Raw genomic sequence first — 22,200 nt, forward strand, 5'->3', positions numbered from 1 at the left:
GTTTCACTTAATCATGTGAATGAACTTTGTTTTGGGGAAGTTTATTTTCCTGGTCTTCCTTGGGGAAGATTTTAAGTAACTTATATGGTTGCCTCTGTGTTCATTGCATTTGTCCGTTTATGCAGTTCACTTTTGTGTCTGGGAGCAGTCATGTGCTTCAATTAGGATCCCTCCCATGTGAGTTTTATTTTATGATCTTTAGGATGATGGTATGGACAGGAGCCACTGAAGAAGTTCATATGATTTCAACTGATTTTGGGCTCTTGTTCCTGGTGCTTTGACATCGTTGGGGGTTATTGGTTCTGGCATTTTGTAAATCAGGGAAGGGCAAAATCGAGTTTCTTTGCTTATAATATACAGTAGTATGAGTTCACCATGGTACTTCGATTTATCCCTTGGTATTCATGAGGTCATGTGTACTGTACTCTGTCCAACAGTCCAACTATTCTTTAGGGGTAGCTCTTCCCTCCAGTGTCTGTAAACCTGTGATGTTTGGGATGCTCTGTCGATGTTCAAGACACCTTTAACCAAGCTCCCTTGGTTCTGGTCTGTGTAGCAAAATTAACAGCTTGAGTTGTTGTTGCCCTTCGTCAGTTTGGGAATGGTCTGATTATCCTTGTGTATTGCCTGCTTGTATGATCTATGGGTGTGTATAAAAACTTCCATTGTCAAAACATGTTTCATTTACCAGTAATATTGTGAGCTTCACTTCATCTAGGTTTTTGTTACTTTTTCGTACTGTCTTCCTAAAACTCACTTCAGAGTCCAAAATAACAGAAATTTTCTGATTATTCTGAAACCTTCCTTTCATGTACAACAGGGATCTCCATATACTCTCTTTCCAGTTGCCTGTAATATACATTTCAGACATCAAGAATTTCTTTATCAGTGTTTATTTTTCTATCCTGAGCATCTCTTGTGATACCTTGTGCTTTGTTTGATACATGATAGTGAAATACACTTCCTACAGCAGCAGTATAGTTGCTAGCTGACTTGAATTTTTCTTTGGTTTCCTCTGTATCCACTGCAAGTTTTTACCCATTACGAAGTAAGGGAACAGTGAGTAAGGACTGGCCCTTGGACATCAATACTTATCTAAAATTCCACACATTACTAGTTTGAGGTTTGGTACCCTGTACATTGGCATTACTCATAGAGTCGTTATTCTCTTAAGTGCCATAATCAGTATCTGCAAATATGTAATGTAAGCTCTTGTCGGTTGTTTCTGTAATTTAAAGGTTGCTTTGGCATAAAACCAGATTGACTGTCATCAATTTTAAAACTTACCCATCACCCATCCTTTCCAGAAGTACCTCCAGTATTTTCATATATTTCTTAGACCCCATGTGGTTTCTGTATTGATTGAATAAATACATTTTACTTTATATACTACTGTATTGTATATATCTCAAGCAATTCTGGCCATATCTCACCCTTTTTGTATTTTTCACATATTCTGGTCTGCTTATCTGCGACTTTATGCCCATTTGCTTAGTAAATAACCTTGTTATTCTGGATGAACATGATGCTTTTTGATTTCCATATCCTTGACCCCTGTTTTAAAGCTCCAGTTTTAGATTATCTGTCAGTTCCTCTATTATGACAATCCTGCAGTTGTCAGATTTTCGTCATTCAGGTGTTTTTAAGGATATTGTTATTGTTCCTATATGTTGACATTCAGCTCCAATTTTACATATTTTCTTCGTGTATATACTTTGCCCCTTTTATATCTTTTTCATCTTTCTTTGGCCACTTAGTTATCCTGAATATTCTTTGTTTCCCTGCAGTTATCCTGAATATTCTTTCTTTCCCTTCATATTAAGATTCAGATTGCTCCCTTCCCCCTTAACTCTTCCTCCTTGGTCTTGCCGCCTTTTTGCCTCCCACTTCTCTGCATGTGTGCACTTCTCTGCATGTGTACATCTACCCTCCACCGTTCCTGTCCTCTGTTAGAGCATGAAGGTCCTCTTCTGTAAAGATGGCTGTTAACCTCATGATGTTATGTCATCTATATCCCTTCCTTGTTTTTTACACTGCATACTACTTTATAATTCAAAAGAAAACTTGCTTACCCAGTATTATGGTAAATCTTAATTGTTAAAGCATACTTTATGCTATTTGAAAGACTTGTCACTGTTTGCCTTTATTTTTCCTCAGAAATCATTCATTATGTAAGATTGGCATTATTAAAGTGTGTTTCCTTTGGTCCCCCATCTGCATCCATTTTAATCTTTTTACTTTACCTCTTTTCCACTTCCTCTCTTCCATTTTCTTGTGCAACTTTTACTTAGTGGAATTGTGGGGTTTTCTCCTTGTCACCTTTTAGATTCTCATACTTTGTCTAATTTTATTCTGGATCTCTCTTATTTAGCTGTCCAACTACTCAAACTCCCTCTTACCAGTGATTGGTTGTCTGTGCCTCAGTGCTTGGCTTGGTTGACTAAAGTTCGTCATTCATTATGTTCGAAATGTTTAACTGTTTTAGCTTAATTTTGTATAGTGTCCTTAAATTTGCTATTTTTATTTTTCTAGGGTTATGCCTGGCCGTTTTACAAACCTGTGGATGCTGATCTCTTAGGGTTGTCTGACTATCATGAAATTATCAAGCATCCGATGGATTTAGGTACTGTTAAGGTAAGAATGTCTTCTCCCTTCAAACAAATTACTTTGAGTTGAAGTGAAACTTAAATGTTCAAGTTATTTTCATACATTATTAACTGTAATTTTGTGCTTTTCTTTATCAGAGCAAAATGGATAATAGAGAGTACAAGAATGGTGCAGAATTCGCAAATGACGTAAGAACAATTTTTACAAATTGTTATAAGTACAATCCTCCCGACCATGACGTTGTAGCCATGGCAAGAAAACTGCAAGACGTCTTTGAAATGAGGTTAGAACTATAGTACTTTTTGTCCAGTAATGATAGATTACTAATAAGAATTATTGTATGCATTTAAAATAAAATTTTATGGTTTTTATTTATGCTAAAGTTTTCATGCTTTTGATATACAATCTGTTTCCGTACAGTACACATGAAGGAAGAAGGAATACAGTATATTGCAGGGAGATAGAGAATCTCTAGATCATGTGGGCCTCTAAATTTTGTCCCCTAAATGTGATATCGTATACGTATCTCGTGTATCATGCAAGTTGCGTTTTCGATAGCCCAGATGACATTAGGCATACCTCTTGTACTCAGTAATCCCATCTTTTTGCTAAATAAATGAAAGTAAAAAATAAAAATAGTCTTATCGAACGAATTTCATCTTCAGTAGATTGTAGTGTGCTTGGTTGTGCGCTTGGAGTGAATTTCATTTTTGGTTGATCATACAGTACTAGGCTATGCTTGTAGAGCGAATTTCATTTTTGTTAGATAGTACTAGGCCAGGCTTTCAACAAGATTACCTACTTATGGCTTACGTAACAGTTCATAACCATATTTTATTATTAACAACCATTTACTGAAGAACGGACACAAACAACATTGAGTATGACGTAAAAACGAGTCTGGAAACAGCTGGTTTGTGGTTTTAAGGGATTTTATTTTAACATGTTAGTTTACCTTTGTATATCCAGTTTATGTTTATGTACAAGTTTAGTATACCTTAGTTAAACCAGACCACTGAGCTGAGTAACAGCTCTCCTAGGGCTGGCCTGAAGGATTAGACTTATTTTACGTGGCTAAGAAACAATTGGTTACCTAGCAGCGGGACCTACAGCTTATTGTGGAATCCATACCACATTATAGCGAGAAATGAATTTCTATCACCAGAAATAAATTCCTCTAATTCTTCATTGGCCAGCCAGAGACTCGAACTCGGGCCTAGCAGAGTGCTAGTCAAGAATTCTACCGACTGGTCCAGTGAGGAACTTGTTTATGTACGAAGATAAATAATAATTCCAGTTATATGTTTGTTTCTTTTAGCAGGTAAAAAGTAATTCTCCTTAATTCTTTGGCTGTTAGGTTCAATCAGCTGATTCTGAGAATGTAAACATTAGTGTAGCCTGCGTAAATGCATATGGTTGTATGAACGTTTTTTTTTATACTTATTACGATGATGATGTAACATGATGATAACACAGTATAAATGGACTCTGTGAATAAAATATCAGTTTCTTTACCAATACCTTTATCTTAACTACAGCTGTAATAGCCTATTTGACTTATGCAAATGGATACTGTGAGTGTAACACCTACTGTAGGTCAATAGTTTATACAAACACATTTAATATCTCGTGTATGGTAATACAATATGGTAACAGCTGATGAGAAAGTTGCTGTATAAAAATACATTATTGGTGATGAAAGCATTGAAGGCTGTGGGTAGTCGTGAAGGCTGTGGGTAGTCATGGGTAGGCTACCTGTCTTCTGAATTGTGTCATTTATGAGAGAAAGAGAGAGAGAGAGAAAGGGGGGTAGCATTCTTTTTTTATTATTCAAAGTATTTAGGCACTATATTTTGTCACAGATCTGAGGAAAAGGTAGGTACAGGCAGTCCCAGTTATTGGCCGGGGTTCTGGTCCAATGGTGCGACAGTAAGCGAAAATTGCAATAACCAAAAATTGGCGATTTTCGGTTATCGGCGCCTCTTTTAAGTATGTATTGGTACCAATATGCGACTATCAGTGCCGATTAATGGAAATCGCCACGGAAAATCACTGATTTTCGTTGCTAGACAAGCGCTGGAAGAACGGATTGCCCATAACCAGGGACTGCCTGTAATTGCCTTTTGCATTAAGTTGCATGTTGAGTGTTTACAGCTATGTTGCATTGACAAGGTTAGGTGAGGAAGGGTATGGAGATGCCCTAGAGCACCCCTAAATTTTTTTTTACTCATCCTTCAATGGATTTCACCTTTATCTGACAGGCCCTTGGCTCTGTTAATCCAGATAATCGAGGGAGTACTGTACATCTTAGTTGTTTTTCCATTCCATAATTCACATATATATTAAGCTAGCAACATGTAACATCCCTCAGAAAAATTATTATTTGATTGTATTACTGGAAAGCACAATAATTTTCTTTGTAATGATGAGCAATGCACATTTGAAAAATAAATGTTTGGCTAACTTAGGTAGTAAATAGCTTTAGGTTGAGAGGAAGAAAGCTGAGGTGGTGCAGGCAAAATAGCTAACGTCCTCTTAAACAGGAAGACAAATTCATGAGCCCTTCAAAGTCCCCATCAAATCCCTGTAGGAGGTGCACTCTTTGTAAATACAGCTAATCCTATTGAAGCTTCTATCTTGATTCACAGTAACTGATACATAAGAATTGCTGATGTGATGCAAGTGGTGAATGTGGAATGGCAGCATTCGTGTTTGTATTATTTCCTCAACAACAAAGCTGGGCCCCTGTAGTTCTTCCTCCACTTTTTCATCCGTCCTTCGGTCATTTTTTTAATTATTTACATGTCCCCATGTGCCATCGTACAGGCATTCTTTGCTTCATCTGCATATTATGTAAGGGATATTCTACTTCCTCTCAATGGGAACCTCAAGTGTAATCTTTTGGGCAAGTTGTGTCATAAACGTTTAAGTTGGAAAATTAACTTGTAGCTTTCTCACTGTGTTTCTCAGTTTTTGCTTGCATCTGACCTTTTGAAGTTGCATTTACATGGCTGTTTTCACTCTGAAGCCAAGTAATAAGCTAGGTTGTCTACCTCGGTTGTTGGCGCTGTCAGATGCAATGACTGCACACCCCACAAGGTTCACAGTGGGCATTACTAAAGGGTGTTTGCAGAGTCCCTTTGGCCCGTATGTGCACCCAGACAAGTTTTTGGATTTACATTCTTTACTGCTTAGTTTTTTCTGATTAGGTTTCAGATTTGAGTGGACTAATGGTTTATAATTTGATTGCTAATGTTAGAATGTTCAATTTCATTTTTCTCTACTGAAATTGGATTCACCAGTTAGATTATGCCATTTGTTTTGCTTGGAGATTTTTATATCTAGGAGAAAATTTTTCTAAAGCTTTGTAAACATTTTATGAAAAAATTAGAATTATTTCAGTATTCGATTTCCAATGCGTAAATTAATTATTCTTAATCATCCAAATATCTGAAGTTAGATGGCAGATTGTCTATCATTGTGATGTCAAAGTGTTTAATGGTAATGGTGTAGTGACTTGGCATGATTCAAAGCTGTGTTTAAGGCAAACAGACTGTATACATGATTAGTTTTATCATTATTATTGAATTCTGATTCTATTGTAATTTGAATTTCAAGGTAAAGTTAATACTTCCAATGCTTTTATTATCATGTTTCAACCATCGTTGAGTTACTGGTCTTTGGAATAAAATTTTTAATATTTTTTGTCCCAGCCAAGTTTTTTGTTGTAATAATTTAGTAGTTTGAAAATTTTCAATTTACTGGACATTTTATATCTATTTATTTAATATTGTTTAATTTTGTAATTGGTGCTTTTACTATTTTTTTTTCTCAAAAACAGCCCTCTCAGGCAAACTGTTATGAAAATTCATTGCAATGGCCAGGTTAAAATATTTTTAAAAATAACTTTCTTCTTTTTTCACAAGATATGCCAAAGTGCCAGAAGATGAGCCGTTTGAAATTCACCCAGCTACAGACTCTGATGAGTCTGCAAGTGAAAGTGAAAGTGAAACTGATGACTCAGAAGATGAAAGAGAAAGAAAACTTGTTCAACTTCAGGAGCAGCTTCGACAAGTGCAGGAACAGATGAAGGTAGGTAATTGCGGCTGGTTATGTTTCATCTATATAACTTGTAGCCAAAGGTTTTAGATTTATTAAAGCAGATGTACTGCTTCAGGATTCTTTTATAAAATTATAAGATAAAAATTTCAGCAGTCTGAGAGAGTGAGTATGTGATAGGTAGACATGTAAATTTTTAAACAGAAATTACCAGCATCTTTACATATTTAGCTTATTTAGTCAAACTGTAACTTAAATAAGACATTGTTCATATGGTGGGTGAAAACAAACACTCTTAACCATCCTTATGAAAGGCATGGAATTAGTATTGTGCAGCTTAAAAATCAATCTTTTAAATTGAAAAACTGGTAGAACTATATAGTAGCTCCACGTCTGGCGACTGCCTTCTAACTTAACTTTTTCTACAATTTTTTGGTTGCTAATTATGAATTTACCTTGAATTTTTGGCGCTCGAGTCTAATTAACCTGTAATTAACCCGTAAAGTCCATCCAACAAGGGGTTTCCATACACGATCTTCACAAGACAAAGCACGAGTACATCTGTTTCGAACAGTTCGTATCCCGTCCGGCAAGTGCAATAACTTGTTAACGTATGGGTACCCAAGCCCCCTCGGGCCAGTATTAAACACGGCGAAGGGACATTCTATTTGGCCGACAATAAACAGATGTACCGCCAGTATCAGAACTCCTAAAAGTGTAGAAAAAACCAGTTGAAAAGGTAAAAACAGGCACGGAGCTAATATATAGAATTACCGAAAAAATTAGTACTACTATACTCAGATTATGCAAAATCTAAAACATTAAATGATAATGGGAAAATCCATCTAGAGCATCTGAAACCCAAGGATCTAGGCTACCTGTATAAGTTTAATGCCCCTAGGTTATTTTTATTAGTATTATTATTATTTTGTTGTTGTTGTTGTTATTGTTATTTTATTTTATTATTATTTTTTTTTTTTTTTTGTCTTATCACATTCATCCTATTCGACTGGGTGGTTTTTATAGTGTGGGGTTCTTGGTTGCATCCTGCTTCCTTAGGAGTCAATCACTTTTCTGACTGTGTGTGCTGTTTCTAGTAGCACACTTTCCTGCTTGAGTCCTGGAGCTACTTCGGCATTCACTTTTTCCAGATTCCTATTCAGGGATCATGGGATTTTGCCTAGTGTTCCTATGATTATGGGTACAGTTTCCACTTCCATATTCCATGTCCTTCTTATTTTGATTTTCGGGTCTTGATACTTATCAGTTTTTTCTCTTTCTTTCTCATCTACTCTAGTGTCTCACATTATTCGACATCAATGAGTGATACTTTCTTCTTTGATTTTGTCAATCAACGTCACGTCTGGTCTGTTGGCATGTATCACCCTATCTGTTCTGATACATAGTCTCAAAGGATCTTTGCCTGATCGTTTTCTATCACTCTCTTAGGTTGGTGTTCGTACCACTTATTACGGTAAGCTAGCTGGTGTTTCTTGCACTGGCCCCAGTGGAGGGGTTTTGCTACTGAATCATGCCTCTTCTTGTACAGGTTCTGTGCGAACTCCGGACATTCGCTTGCTATGTGGTTTATGGTCTGGTCTTTCATATTGCACTTCTTGCATATGGGCAAGATGTTATTTCCATCTATTGTTCTTTGAACATATCTGGTTCTTAGGGCCTGATCCTGTGCCACTGTTAGCATTCCTTCTGTTTCCTTCTTGAGTTCTCCCCTCTGTAGCCATTGCCATGTTTCATCGCTGGCCAGTTCTTCTGTCTGTCTCGTACTGTCCTTGCATTGGTTTGTTGTGCCATTCCTCTGTTCTGTTTTTCATTCTCCTGTCCGTGTATGTTTGTGGGTCTTCTACTTTTATCAGTCCTTCTTCCCATGCACTCCTTAGCCTTTGCTCTCGGATGCTGACGTAGTCCTCTATGCTTAGTAGCCCTCTACCCCCTTCCTTTTGTGTTATGTATAGTCTGTCTGCATTTGCTCTTGGGTGTGTAGTGCTTTGTGTATTGTCATGTGTTTTCTAGTTTTCTGGTCTATGCTGTGGAGTTCAGTCTTCGTCCACTCCACTACTCCTGCACTGTATCTGATGGGTTCCATGGCAGAGTGGTTTAGCTCGTCGATGGAGTGGTCAAGCAATGGTGGGGCTGGTCAGTTATTGGATGGGTGATCTTTCTCCTCTACGTTGATTCCTTGGGAAAGGATTTTTGCCATAATTTCCTCAATCTACTGAGCTGTAAACGAGTACCTATTCTAGATGGGGTAGGGTCTAGCCAAGGGTTAAATAGCAAAACTCAGCAATGATGGAAAGTAATGAAAGAGTAAATGACAACGACGTAAATGGAACCTCTGGCAACAGAGGAGCTTCGTCCGGCAGTTATTATTATTATTATTATTATTATTATTATTATTATTATTATTATTATTATTATTATTATTATTATTGTCTATCACAGTCATCCTATTTGATTGGGTGGTTTTTATAGTGTGGGGTTCCAGGTTGCATCCTGCCTCCTTGGGAGTCCATCACTTTTCTCACTATGTGTACTGTTTCTAGTAGGACACTTTTCTGCATGAGTCGTGGAGCTACTTCGGCATCTGGTTTTTCTTGATTCCTTTTGAGGGATTTATTATCATTACTATTATTATTATTATTATTATTATTATTATTATTATTATTATTATTATTATTATTATTATTATTATTATTATTATTATTATTATTATTATTATTATTATGTAGCACAGCCATATTACTGAGTCCAAAAACTAAATTCGCTTAACACCCAGTAGGGAAACAGTTATCCACAAAAGTAATTGAAGAGTACAAATATCAGGGAAAAAGAATTTTGGTAATGTATCTTGGTTGTGTTTGTAGGGTTGGTTTATATGTTATTAATCATTAGCAAGTAAAGAAAGATAAGAAGTGCAAGATTATATGCTGGAGAAATTAACGTTGTCCATCCTGTAGAATTCCTTACTGATTGAAGTTTGATATTTAAATTTATATTCAGATGTATTTTTATCAGTTGGGTTGAGTATGTAGAGTACTACCTTCAAGGGACTTAATATTTTAATTAAAATGTTAGATAAATTTTGAAGTTAGGTCTAGAAGAACACTTGCTTTTTTGGGGAGGGGAGTTAATTGTTCCTTGGTATCCCTCCTCTTTTTTTTTTTTTTTTTTTTTTTTTTGTGGCTTTTTTTTTTGTGCCAATTTGTGGGAGTATCAGTGCTTGTATTTTTGGCTACAGGGTTATCTCAGGTGGCTTGTACTTCCTGTACTTTCAGTACTCATATAACTAATGCTTTTAAAGAGGGTGTGCCATTGCCTTTGTATCATGACTTGGTAGCCTTCGTATGATTTGACTTTTTAGGGTACAAGACAACTTCCACCCATCTTGTCCTTATTTTTGCACTGTTTGTATTTATTGCTGGTATTATTATTGCGTTGATATTCATGTTACATAATTTGTCTTCCCATTTTTCTCAAGTGGCCCTTCAGATGTAAGGAATTGCTTGGCAAGGTTACAACCTTTTTTGCTTTTTCTGTAAGAATATTTGTACATAGCTCATGAGTAATAATAGTAAGAATACATACATTCTTTTTAGTTTTGCTGCTCCGGCTGCAAGTTTTGAGTAACTAAATTACTGTTACTGGGAGTGACACCACAATATACTGTACTGATTTGACTGTGATATGAGTTGACTTTGTTTTAAAATCTACTTCTCTCATGTCTTTGCAGTTACTAGTTGAGGAATCCCTAAGAAGAGGAAAGGAGAAGAAGAAAAAAACAAAGAAGAAAAACAAAGACAAAGAAAAGTTATTGGCAGAATTACCTAATCTACCAATTTCTATGGCGCCTGTAGTCAATCAGAACACTTCTGCTACGCCAGTAGTGTCCAGTACTGTACCTGCGCCCACTGTTCCACAAGGTCCAGTTCCACCAAAACCGAAGAAAAATAAAAATTATAATAAACAAAAGCGTCAAAGAACTAATCAAAGCAAGTCCAAAAAGAAAACGCCTGGTGGTGCGCCGGGTATGGTGTTTGATTCAGAAGATGAAGATAATGCCAAACCTATGTCTTACGATGAAAAAAGACAGCTCAGTTTAGATATAAATAAGTTACCAGGTATGAATTTCTTCCTTTTTGTTTTACTAAACAAATAGAATATAAGAGTTTTTTCAACATGTAATGAATCTGTTTCACTGTGTCAGACTCTTATGAGATAAGCATAGTTCACAATTATTTCATTGTAACCCTATTAATCATGCTATGGCCACAGTTGCAGTCTTGAATGCCCTTTAGACACATTCCTATGTAAACCCTCTAGACTTATCTGCAGTGTGTAACCTTCACTATTTGTATTGTTGCTCTTTCCAGTGTTGTTCATGTTACGGAGGTACAGTTTTTGCATGCTTTTTCCAGTCATTTGTTTTTTTGTTTGTAGTGAAATTTTCATACCTTGTCCTTTTCCAGGCAGTATTCTACCCTATGAGGGGTTCATTCATCAAGGTTATTGTCCCAGAGACAGAGCCAGCAAAGGCTTTCAGCTGTGCATTCAGGTGCTCTTAATCATGCCACCTTTTTCAGGATTAAATGAGTTATTTTCCTGCCTGTAGTTCATTTATTTTTGTCTGTTGTATCAAGAGGAAAGTTTAATTTGTTAATTCGACCAAAGTTTACAGAATTGGGGGTAGATATACATGTGATGTCAGCTTCAGTTTGGCATTCAGAGGACAGGATCAGTAGACAGCCATCTGTCATGTGACAGCTGCAGTGACCTGCAAACTGGATTGATGTTGCACTCCAGACATGATGTGGACACATTTCTTTTAGCATTGTTTAACGTTGAGAAGCTCCTGCCACATGAGGATGGGTGGTGATTTCCCTCCTATGGCTACAACAGGACAGGTTCATTCTCTTCTAGGTGATGATTGACTATTCCAGATGCCATCCATCCTGGAAGAGGCTTCCCAAAGCCACACATCATGAAGCACAATGACAAGCCATGCATGCTTCTTGTTAGGAGATTATTCAGTGAAGATGTTTTGCAAGTTGCACCACAGCTGTTTCCTCTTTCTGGTAAACGTTTACCACACCTGGAACCTTTACTTATCAGGTTTGCGTTATTTCTGTGATTGGTGGTGTCAGGTAGGTGTTAATTCTGTAAACTCTTCTATTCCTGTAAATGCCAACCTCTTCCTCTACTTATGGCAAGGAATAACTGTCAGTTTTCATACTCAAGGATTACAGGGCTGTTGGAACTTGAAAAGGAAGTTGGGCCTGTATCTTGGGACTTGCAGACACTTACGCCTTGTAGGAGATTTCAACCTATTAAATGGTATTTTCTCTGCCTCTGAAGTGTGAGCGACTTTGCAAGTCTCTGTCTTTCAGAGATGTGAGAAGACGTATCTATTCATATTTAGTTGGATAGAATTTTTTAGAATTTCACTCAATGAAGCTGAATGGCTGTAGGATTTCTTTTTGGTCTGGACTTAGTGGTCAAATCTGTACCACAGTTTCCCTTGCTATTTCTGCTTTGTTGTCAACTACAGTCATTGTGGGTGATCTCCATGATGTTTGAAGACCATTTATGGACATTTGAGGAAGAGACACTAGAAATAACAACACCAAGATTTTTCTGTGTTCAAGCCAGCAGAATAAGAAAGTTTCTAAGCAAACCTTCCAGGTTTGGTTAAGGTCTGTAATTCCTTACACCTAGCTGATGTATCAAGGAACTGGACAGGTAAGAGTGACCGTTCATAAAACTATATTTAATTCCTTGACTTTGAAGGAACTAAAAGTAAAGCTATTATGTTGCTGTAATTCTGAAGGTCTTATCTTAAAGATTTTCTGCTTACATGGTTGAATTTGTACTGGTTTGGCAGTTATAGTTGTAGCAGGTCAAGTTTATCTAGTTGCAGGAAATGTATTGCATTCTTCTTTTTCGTACTCATCCCTTATGCATCCCTCTTACATCGTATAATGCAGTTGGAAAGATGACACCAACTTGATGAATCTTTGGCTTGGTGAAGGTGAGGTTGAATTCATTAAGCAGCTACTACCTGGTTTTTAGTCTGGGCCCTCATAATTTCAGTTTATTTCTGTCAACCTTGACCATTTCTTTTGTTGTTACCTGTGTCAATACAGATGCTGAGCTATGATGAGGTTAACCATCTTAAGGGAAAAATGTTTTAAGTCAAACATGCTTAGAACACTGCATTAACCTACAGTTGGGCTAAAATATTAACTACTTTACTGAAAGTGAAAAACAGTTCATATGGGTACCTGCCTTTAATGTATGTAGATAAGCACTGGGCCTGAATTTTTTAAGAATTAACCTGTCAATCCTGGCCATGACTAATATAACCAAGAAGACCAAATCCTGGCCTTGAGCCCAACATCCAGACTACTGTGTTACTTGGATGGTATTGACATCCCTGAATATTTTCTTAATTTTGCTGTATTGGAGTGATTTTTTTTTCTTGGTATCCGTGCCATGTGGGAAGGGTTAAATGATTGAGTGGTGGAGATGGTATAGTGATGATTACCACTGTCTCAGTTGAAAAGGCTTTTGAATAGGTGGCAAACATTCCATATCTAAGGCTGTATAATGCAACTTTAACTTTGGGATTGGCACTTACTGCTTTACTGCTGACTTTTACATTATAAAAATTTTGGTACCTTGGGAATCACCTATGAATTGGCCTAAACTTCAGCGCGTATGAAGGATCATTTACATCCTATTTAAGGGTTTCAAAACATCTTGCCTTAGCCTGGATCATCAGTAGGCTATTTGGTATACCCTTCTATATCTGGTGTTCTATCCTTGTAACAAGTAATTTCTCTGTTCTGATGACTGTATTTTACTGATGTCAGAGATTTTGGAGCATTGCTATTATTTATTATTATTAATTATTCTGAACATGAACCCAATACATATGGAACAAGCCCACTGGGGCCACTGACTTGAAATTCAAGCTTCCAAAGAAGATGGTCGAGATTGTTGATTGTGAAAGTAAGTTCATGTGTGATGGCCATTACAGGCATGCTTGGTGATTATATCTAGTTTGTCCTCAAGTGTAATTGCCTTCTTCTTGTTTCACTAGTATCAGAGTATACAAAAAAATATCAACAGAACACAATGCCTTAGTTGTATAGAATGGTGACCATGTTGCAGACTGCTTCCTGGATGTCCAGCAATATGAGTGTTGCAGCTTATATTGCCATCATTAAATTGAAATAGAGGCTAATAAGAATGGGGATTGCTGGTACTTGAACCGTACATGCTCAGTGATTTTTCAGTTGATTTTCATTGCTCTCTTTACTCTTCGTGTATTACTTTCGATATTCATCCTCTGTTTTCTCAAGTCTTTTTCATATATTGTTTACATATTCTTTCGGACATCTACTAGGGTTATGAGTTTTATGGTTGGTGGTTGCTTAATCCTCGCACAACCTACCAAATACTTGAAGTACCTCATTGAATTATATGAGCCTTGGCTCATGACTTGGTCCCAAGTGCTTTCATAGAGTTGCACTTAATTTGCATTTCTCAACTCTATGACCTCCCTTCTAAATTTTGATTTGAGATTTATGTGATTAATAGATGTTGATCTTTTGTCTGAAGACAAAGATTATGTATTTGGGGAATATTCAAGGCTGTAAATGTGTACATAATATGAATTGAGGGTTGTATGAAAAACCTAGTTTTAATATTTAAAAACTTGATTTGTTTTTCTTGCAGGTGATAAATTAGGAAGAGTAGTTCATATAATTCAGACTAGAGAACCTTCGTTAAGAGATTCTAATCCTGATGAGATTGAAATAGATTTTGAAACCCTCAAGCCAAGTACGTTAAGAGAACTAGAAGCATATGTCGCGTCATGTTTAAGAAAAAAGCCAAGAAAACCATATGGTGAGTAGCAGCAGATCATTACCAAGATGTTGACTAGTTGTTAAGTTTTCATCTAAGAATTTATATGGTACTAACTCAGTTCAGTGAGATATACTTGTATATTTTTAAAAATTGTTGTATCTTAAATATTCAGTAAATTCATGTTTATATCAGTAGTATTAATGAAGTTCCAAAGATATGCATAAATTAACTCTTGTAAGCAATGACTTTGATAGGGAAATGGTTTCAGTTTTTACCCTCACATTTACATTTTGCTAAATTTTACTTTTTTCAAGAAAAACCAAGAGTTCAGTACAAAGTTTAGAAAGCATGTTTTTAGCACTTATTTTTCTTTGAAAGGTTTTAGTTTATTTTTGGGTATAATTTCTTGGAAAGGTTTTAGTTTATTTTTGGGTATAAGCTTTCATTTGTGATTACTGTATCAATTCTTTTGTTATATTGATAGTACTAATCTTGAAGCCCGAACAGATAAAAAAAGTGTACCCTCCAAGACAAAAGAAGAAAACTTGGCGGAGAAGAAACAGGTCTTAGAAGACAGATTACAAGCAGTGACTGATCAATTGGGTACACCGGCAGCAAAAAAACCACCTAAAAAAGGTACTACATTACCTGCCTGTAAAGCATAAGCTTAGTAAAATTATTTTATAGATGTGGATAAAATTTAAATGTTAGGTTGTATGTAAGCCACAGTTTTATTTATTACGTTAATTACAAAATAATAGTGTAAAATTCACTACAGAATTTATACAAAACATTTTCTTAGAAGTGAGACTTTGTGTTCTTATTAAACTACTTTTGTTCATACGCAGAACAAACCTGAGGTCTTAACATTAGGATAAATCTTTTGGTGCCAGCTGGAAACTGGTTTAAAAACGGTAAAAAATCGCATATGCAAGGCATCTGTGGCAAATGGCATCTAATATGCAGGTGAGGTGGAAGCGGATAGAGACCCAGCTGGAACCTTGTGATGCATTCATCTTTTCTTCAACCACCTTGAGAGGACACGTCTTGCTCTCTTTTCCCGAAGAAACCCTGAATGCGTCACGAGGTTCCAGCCAGTTCTGACCTGCTTCCACCCCATTGCGTATTAGATGCCAGATACTCATATTCCCTTGCATATATGATTTTATTGTTTTTAAACTCGGTTTCAGCTGGCGCTGTGAAGATTTATCCTAATGTTTAGACCTGAGGTTTGTTACCTATGAAAAATACAAATCAATTAATAATTTGCCATTTTAATGATTTTGCAATGTTATCCTTTGGTAATGCATTGTCACAATTCCTTTTTTCAGAAGAAAATAGAAGCGTAGGTGTGGTTGGAGGAGGCACATCTCGTTTAACAGAATCCAGTTCCTCCTCCTCAGATAGTGATTCATCTTCATCCTCATCATCGTCGTCATCATCAGATTCCTCAGACTCAGAAGCAGGTTAGATGAGCATTTATCCTCTCCCTCGGGACATCATTTTTGTATCATCATGACCAATATTATGTCATTTAATTAATATTTTTTTTATTCATTGTACATAGTCAATTCATTCCTATTGTGCCAGAGGAAAATGGCATGTGAACCTATTTATATTGTAAAATTAAGCTTGGGGATTTTTGGCTCATACCAAGCCCTGAACATGACAGTGCTGCCTCTCATTTTTATAACTTTTCTACCATTTTTACATCTTTTATTTTTTTCTTTTCTTATTCTTTCATCCATTACATTTTCTTAGTGATTGCTTTTTTTTCGAAGGGTATGATTATATTTTCTCAGTAATTTGTCTCCCCACCACTGAGGACACAAGAACAAGGCACAAAGATTGTACTGTAAGGATCAGGCCAGAGTGCAGGGATGTGTTCAGGGGTCAGCGAGTTTTTACGTTTGGGAGTTTGTGTTGTGGAGCTCTTTTTTTTTTTTTTTTTTACTATTTTTTTTTTGGTTGGCATGATGATGAGTGTGGTCAGGCTGGGTTTTTCCTCATTGACTTGATGCAGACAATGTGAATGGTGGCTTATTGCTCACTTTTCACCTTCTTCAGTGCCTGAAAAGGTCATCAGCAGGTCAGGCTGAGTTGCTCATCATTAATTTCATTGTTATGCAGTATTACTCCAAATTTAAATAGGAATTTGTTTCAAAGTTGGGATGGGGTTTAAAAATATTTCAAGTTAGCTTTTCACTGCCTTGGACCAAGTGAGCACATGATGCTGCCGGCTTGCTGGCCTCCAACACACTGTTTGCACTCACTGGCTTCATGTGGTCTGGATCCATAGGCCACAAGGTATCATCACAAACCCACTGCAGTAGAAAAAATAAGTCAACTATTAACCCTTCCATTGGCAGTAATTCAGTCAGTCCAATATGTTCTAGCAGTGGGGTCAGTGTGCTGATACCTTGTTCTGTGGTGGAAGGAGTATGTATAGCTTTGCAGTACCTGATAATGGGAGGATGTAATGACTTGTAAAACTTGAGCTAAAGATCTCCTTCCACCTTAGTGCAGTAACATCCTTAATGAGTGAGCATATGTACGAAGGGTAACACAAGTAAAGAGTAGGCTCTGTGCTGTACCTGCTTCATTACCAGTATTTGATAAAAACTTGGTGCTTCAAGATTCCACAGTACTATGTAATTGTAAAGCTCCATCTAAGAGTAGGTTTAAGTTCATTATTTAAAGAATTTGTACTTTCACAATATTTTTTATCCCACAAAATAAATTTAAATTTTGTAACTTTAGATAATTCTGTGAGATATTATAAGGATTGTAATCTTGATTCTCCATAGATGTAAGAGCAGCTCTTTGCTACTGTCACATCTATTAGGTCTAGTATATCTTCTGTATTTAGGTATGTTTGCTTAATTTTCAAGTGAGCAATAAGCTATCAGTTGACCATAGCCAAAAGTTATTGTGAGGCCCTGGCCAGACCACCGCTGTACATAAGAAATAAGAAAAGTGGTATGTACTCCTCCTGGTGCATCACTGTCAACATGTGTTTGTGTCTTTAATAGCAGATACAAATGTTGTATAATAAAAATAAACAAGTCATCCTTCTAAGACATTATTTTCTTGCTCCTTGTTGTGGTTTTCCCTTGGATATACACTGCACTCTGGTGATCCATTATAAGAATAAGACATCTACACACAAACATTGTGGCACTTTAGTAATGTTTAATGTCAAAGTTGTATTTCTCTGTTTTACCTGGAGTTAAAACCAGCAGTAATAGGGGTTAGTTTGCATTTCATTTCATTTTTTTTTTTTTAGCATTTACATAATGTGGTAAGTATGGTGCCAATATTTTTACTTTACATTAAATGTATGTGTTTATATGGAAATTGGTTAGAAAGTACCAACTATTTTGAGTTGCAGCATTCAGGTGTCTTTGTTACTGAAATAATGATTCATAACCATTTCAGTTTACTTATAAAAGACAGATATTTGTTGGAAGGTTCTTGGGTCCTACACATTAGGTTTGTAAAGTGGGTTTGTTTGTAGGAGAGCTTGAAGGTGATTGTGATTAGTATGGAAATTGCATAGAAAATACTGTATGAGTAAACTTGTCATCCTTAACATGAAGGGAAAGGCAACAAACAATCGTTCTTGCAAAAGTTCATGACATCAGGTAATGAACATCTTGACCAGTTGTAAAGCAGTATTATTTTGTGACATTTTGTAGACTCCACAGCAGTGTTTTGAGGTTTCCAACGTCAGTAACGGGCAGGTAAGTACTCTGCTTGATTTCTTATTAAATAGCCATCTTATTGAGGAAAGTCGAATAGAAACTTTATATGATGTTGGGGATACTGTATTGAATCTTATGACTATTGTATGTAACTGTTAAGTTGCTGTAGTATTTTAAGGAAGATTTTGTGCCTGTCATGGACATTTCCCTGATTTGTACTAGTGTCTTAATTTTCTATTCTTTTTTTTACCCTTTCTCATTTGCTTAAAGATTTTGGTTTTACTTACCACTTGAGTTTGTTTATGCTTACAGGTATTATCCTCCTTACAGTGGGGTTAGGTTCCAAAAAACCCATTGTTTGTTGGGAAAAAACATATCTCAAATATAGCCTAGCCTACACTAGGGTATTCAGCACCATCTATACATATATGGTAGTCTGGCCTACACTATAAAGTATACTCTATACATATTCTGTATAGTAATTATTAATATCATCTAATTCTGGGGGTTCATGCAGATTGACTTATGATGATAATTCAGTACGAAGTGACTTACGATAATTCAGTACGAAGAGAAATTGAATAACAAAGAAGAATTAGCTTAGCCTACACTATGGTACTGTATATCGTATGCATATACGGTAGCGTAGCCTACATTATACTGTACTGTATAATCTCATATTAATAATATTAATATTGTATTATACAAACATCAATATAAGGAATATGCATATGGATCTTTTAAAAGCTATGCTTTACTTCACTGTATCCAATAATATTTTATGTATTCTCATATTGCTTTTGTATTATAAAATGTAATCATAGTAATTAATGTTTTGGTGTGGAAACTGATTACGCGATAAGTTTATTTTGCTGTATTTAACTCAGTTCAGAGCGCTTTTCTTGCTTCTACGTAGCATAAATGAATCTCTAGATACTTATTTTATATGGGACAAGCTTATTTTTTGTTATATGAAGTGGTTTTAAGTCAAAATATAACTTGAATACGTCTTGTTGTGAAATGAATTTAGCTATTTTTTCGTCAATAGATGACGTTGGCCTGGGGCCATGTTGGTTTTGTGTAAACAATCAAGATTCCATTCTCTATTTTCACTTGATTTCACCATAATACGAGCTTTACGTATTTATATTTTATTGATGTGAAAGCAGCAGTAATTTGTGTTCTTTCATTCTCAGCAGTTTTATTAAAATATTTTTCTCCAATTTTATTTATGGTCGAGTTTCATCATGTTGCCGATGCACGATAATTTATAGTCAATAGCAACATGAACAATGTTTTCTCAGTTTCAGCTACAACTTGCAACTTAAATTTAGCAGTGTATTTCCTTGCTGATATTTTCTCTGTAGCTATTAAGGATATAATGTAAATATATCAGTCCTATTCTACTTAATGTCATTTGTAACATAGCTATGGTACAGTAATTGTTTACTACCGTATGATGGTCGAAATACAAGCTGTTGTTATCTGATTTGGTTGTTATTAGCAAAACAGCATTTTCTCGTTCGGTTGTTTATGGCTGTATGCATTTACACAAGGGTATAACGTTACTAACAATACTTTTATCATTCACTCTTATTTTTTAACTAGAAGATGGGATAAAGAGATGGAGGTAAAGAAGTTGGTGTATTGTAATTTGGTCTCTCGCTGCCTGATTGTACGCTGCTGCCTGCGCCCATGCAAAATTTAAAAATATTTTCTAAATATTGTCGTATCGTTATTAATTGCTAACCCCATCGCAAAATCGAATTATCGTAAGACAGATTGTTGTATCTGAAGCACTACCTGTATTAGATTGAAAGCTGTGGTCAGTTTTATTGATTATTTTCATAATCCTGTTACAAGGAATTTTTTTCCCCAACAAAGGTATGAGGTTCATGGGAAAGCCAAAGGTAGGTTTCACTAGCGGATCCAGAAAAATTTCAAGGGTGACCACCAGTTTTAATATCATAGATATATAAATTGATTTTTTATTTTTTTCCCATTTTTATATACATTACTATTATATCTAAATCTTCAATATATTATTATTTTTCATGGGGTCCATGTGCCCAGGTGCCCCCCCCCCCTGGATCTGGTAGTGGTAGATTTATTATGCATATGGAATAAAAATTATTATGCAACGTTCAAAATATGTTTGATCAGTCATCCAATTAAAAAGTTTCTTGTTTTGTTTTCATGAGTGTTCCGTGTGTGTCCCTAACATAACTATGATGAAAGTATAAATTGTATGTAATCAGGCGTGTGTGTGTGTGTGTGTGTGTTTTGCCATATTTTCTCTCTCTCTCTCTCTCTCTCTCTCTCTCTCTCTCTCTCTCTCTCTCTCTCTCTCTCTCTCTCTCTGTGCTAAGAGAACTAGTACACTATTTACCATAAAAGAAAATCTTTTTGTAACATTTTTGTAGTTATAGAGAGAGAGAGTTGCCTTACATTACCCTTAAATTGTTTCATTCTAACCCACATAGTACAAACATGCTTATTGTAATAACACAAAGCAATAAGATAACATACAATGTAAATTTCCCTCTTAGAATGGTTAACCTTTTAATGCATGTCTTTTTTTTTTTTATCTGGTGGTGTTTTTGTATTAGATAACTATAAAAAAGTGAAGGTTTGCTATGCAAAGACAATGACATGTTTGGTTTAGCAAGAATTTATGATAGTGTTAGGTATGATAATTTTGTGGGGACTTTACCTTTGCAAGTTCTGAGTAACCTTTCTGTGTATCACAGAGAAATTGCGCTTTGTTTGATGTGTATTTATCATTTATAATGATGCACAAAAGAAATGCTTTGAATTGCTAACTAGGCAAAACAACCTTTTGAAACAAAAGGAGTTACCCATGGTACTTCCCCATCAGTTTGAAAGGGTCGTAGTTGAAAATTAAGCAGGAAAATACCCTAAATCCTCGAGATTATACATGAAAAACATTGTTTGCAGACTGACTATATCTAATATTGTACTGTAATTTTCCAGTATACCAGATGGGATTTCTAATGTAAAAGTGAGAATCCGTATTAATGAATAATAAAAGGATATTAAAGAAACTAAGGATATTAAAGAAAATTTAGGTTATTTTTGTAACTTATTTCCTAACCAGTGAAACTTTTTTTCATTTTTTAAATAACTGATAATCATACAATAAGATAAGAACAGAATGCTAAAACTGTGAACTACAAATTCTCTTTAAATTTTGAAAAGGCAGAAAAACCTAATCTATGTTGGCAGTCTCTCTCTCTCTCTCTCTCTCTCTCTCTCTCTCTCTCTCTCTCTCTCTCTCTCTCTCTCTCTCTCTCTCTCTCTCTCTCTCAACACATGCTCACACACAGTGAGTGTGCAGTTATCTCTTATTACTTGTTTCCATTTTTTCACTTTTAATTTTCTTTACAAAGCTTTCATTCTGTGATATTTGTTTAAACTTTCATTTTGTGTAAATTATTTTATATTATGTTAACATTTAAGTAGGTTAATTATTGCTGGTTACATGGAAATGCTCTGGAGTTAGTGGGTCTGAGAAATTGTGTAAAAATTTGTTTTTTCAGTACTTAGTTTCTTTTTGAAATTTTCCCTTGCAATTGTGGATAAGTGCTTTTGAGCATTTAACGGTTCTTTTATAAATGATTCATTAATTATTTGTAAGTGACTTTAAATATTTCCCCATTAGACCATATTTTTAGTTGCTATCTGAATAGTCACCAAACAATCTGTTTTTTTGGAATTTAACCTTAACGTATAGTGAAAGTTGCTGTTTTATAATAATGTTATTTGCTCATTTGTAATCTGTGCTTATTTGACTGAAATTACAGTGTTAGTGTGTAAACAGTAATCCTTGAAATGTTTCAAGATAGAGATATCCTAATATTTTGATTCTCAAAATTATGTCATTTAAGATGCTGTAGTTAGTTATATGAAAACCACCATCTGT

General features: G+C 35.6%; 1 protein-coding gene across 16 annotated transcripts in view; it reads left to right on the forward strand.

Annotated features, from left to right (window-relative positions):
- Positions 1-22,200, forward strand: part of LOC136835678 (bromodomain testis-specific protein-like) — a 194,299-nt gene that overhangs the window by 70,436 nt on the left and 101,663 nt on the right. For 14 of the 16 annotated variants that reach the window (XM_067099528.1, XM_067099525.1, XM_067099516.1 and 11 more), the window contains 7 exons: positions 2,533-2,634; positions 2,745-2,890; positions 6,534-6,699; positions 10,415-10,802; positions 14,422-14,592; positions 15,052-15,189; positions 15,885-16,019. In XM_067099528.1, the coding sequence (XP_066955629.1) occupies positions 2,533-2,634; positions 2,745-2,890; positions 6,534-6,699; positions 10,415-10,802; positions 14,422-14,592; positions 15,052-15,189; positions 15,885-16,019 (1,246 nt within the window). The remainder of the gene's footprint in view (positions 1-2,532; positions 2,635-2,744; positions 2,891-6,533; positions 6,700-10,414; positions 10,803-14,421; positions 14,593-15,051; positions 15,190-15,884; positions 16,020-22,200) is intronic. The other 2 variants (XM_067099514.1, XM_067099523.1) reach the window with 1 other exon arrangement.

This window comes from Macrobrachium rosenbergii, chromosome 55 (assembly GCF_040412425.1).
Source record: "Macrobrachium rosenbergii isolate ZJJX-2024 chromosome 55, ASM4041242v1, whole genome shotgun sequence".
NCBI lineage: Eukaryota > Metazoa > Arthropoda > Malacostraca > Decapoda > Palaemonidae > Macrobrachium > Macrobrachium rosenbergii.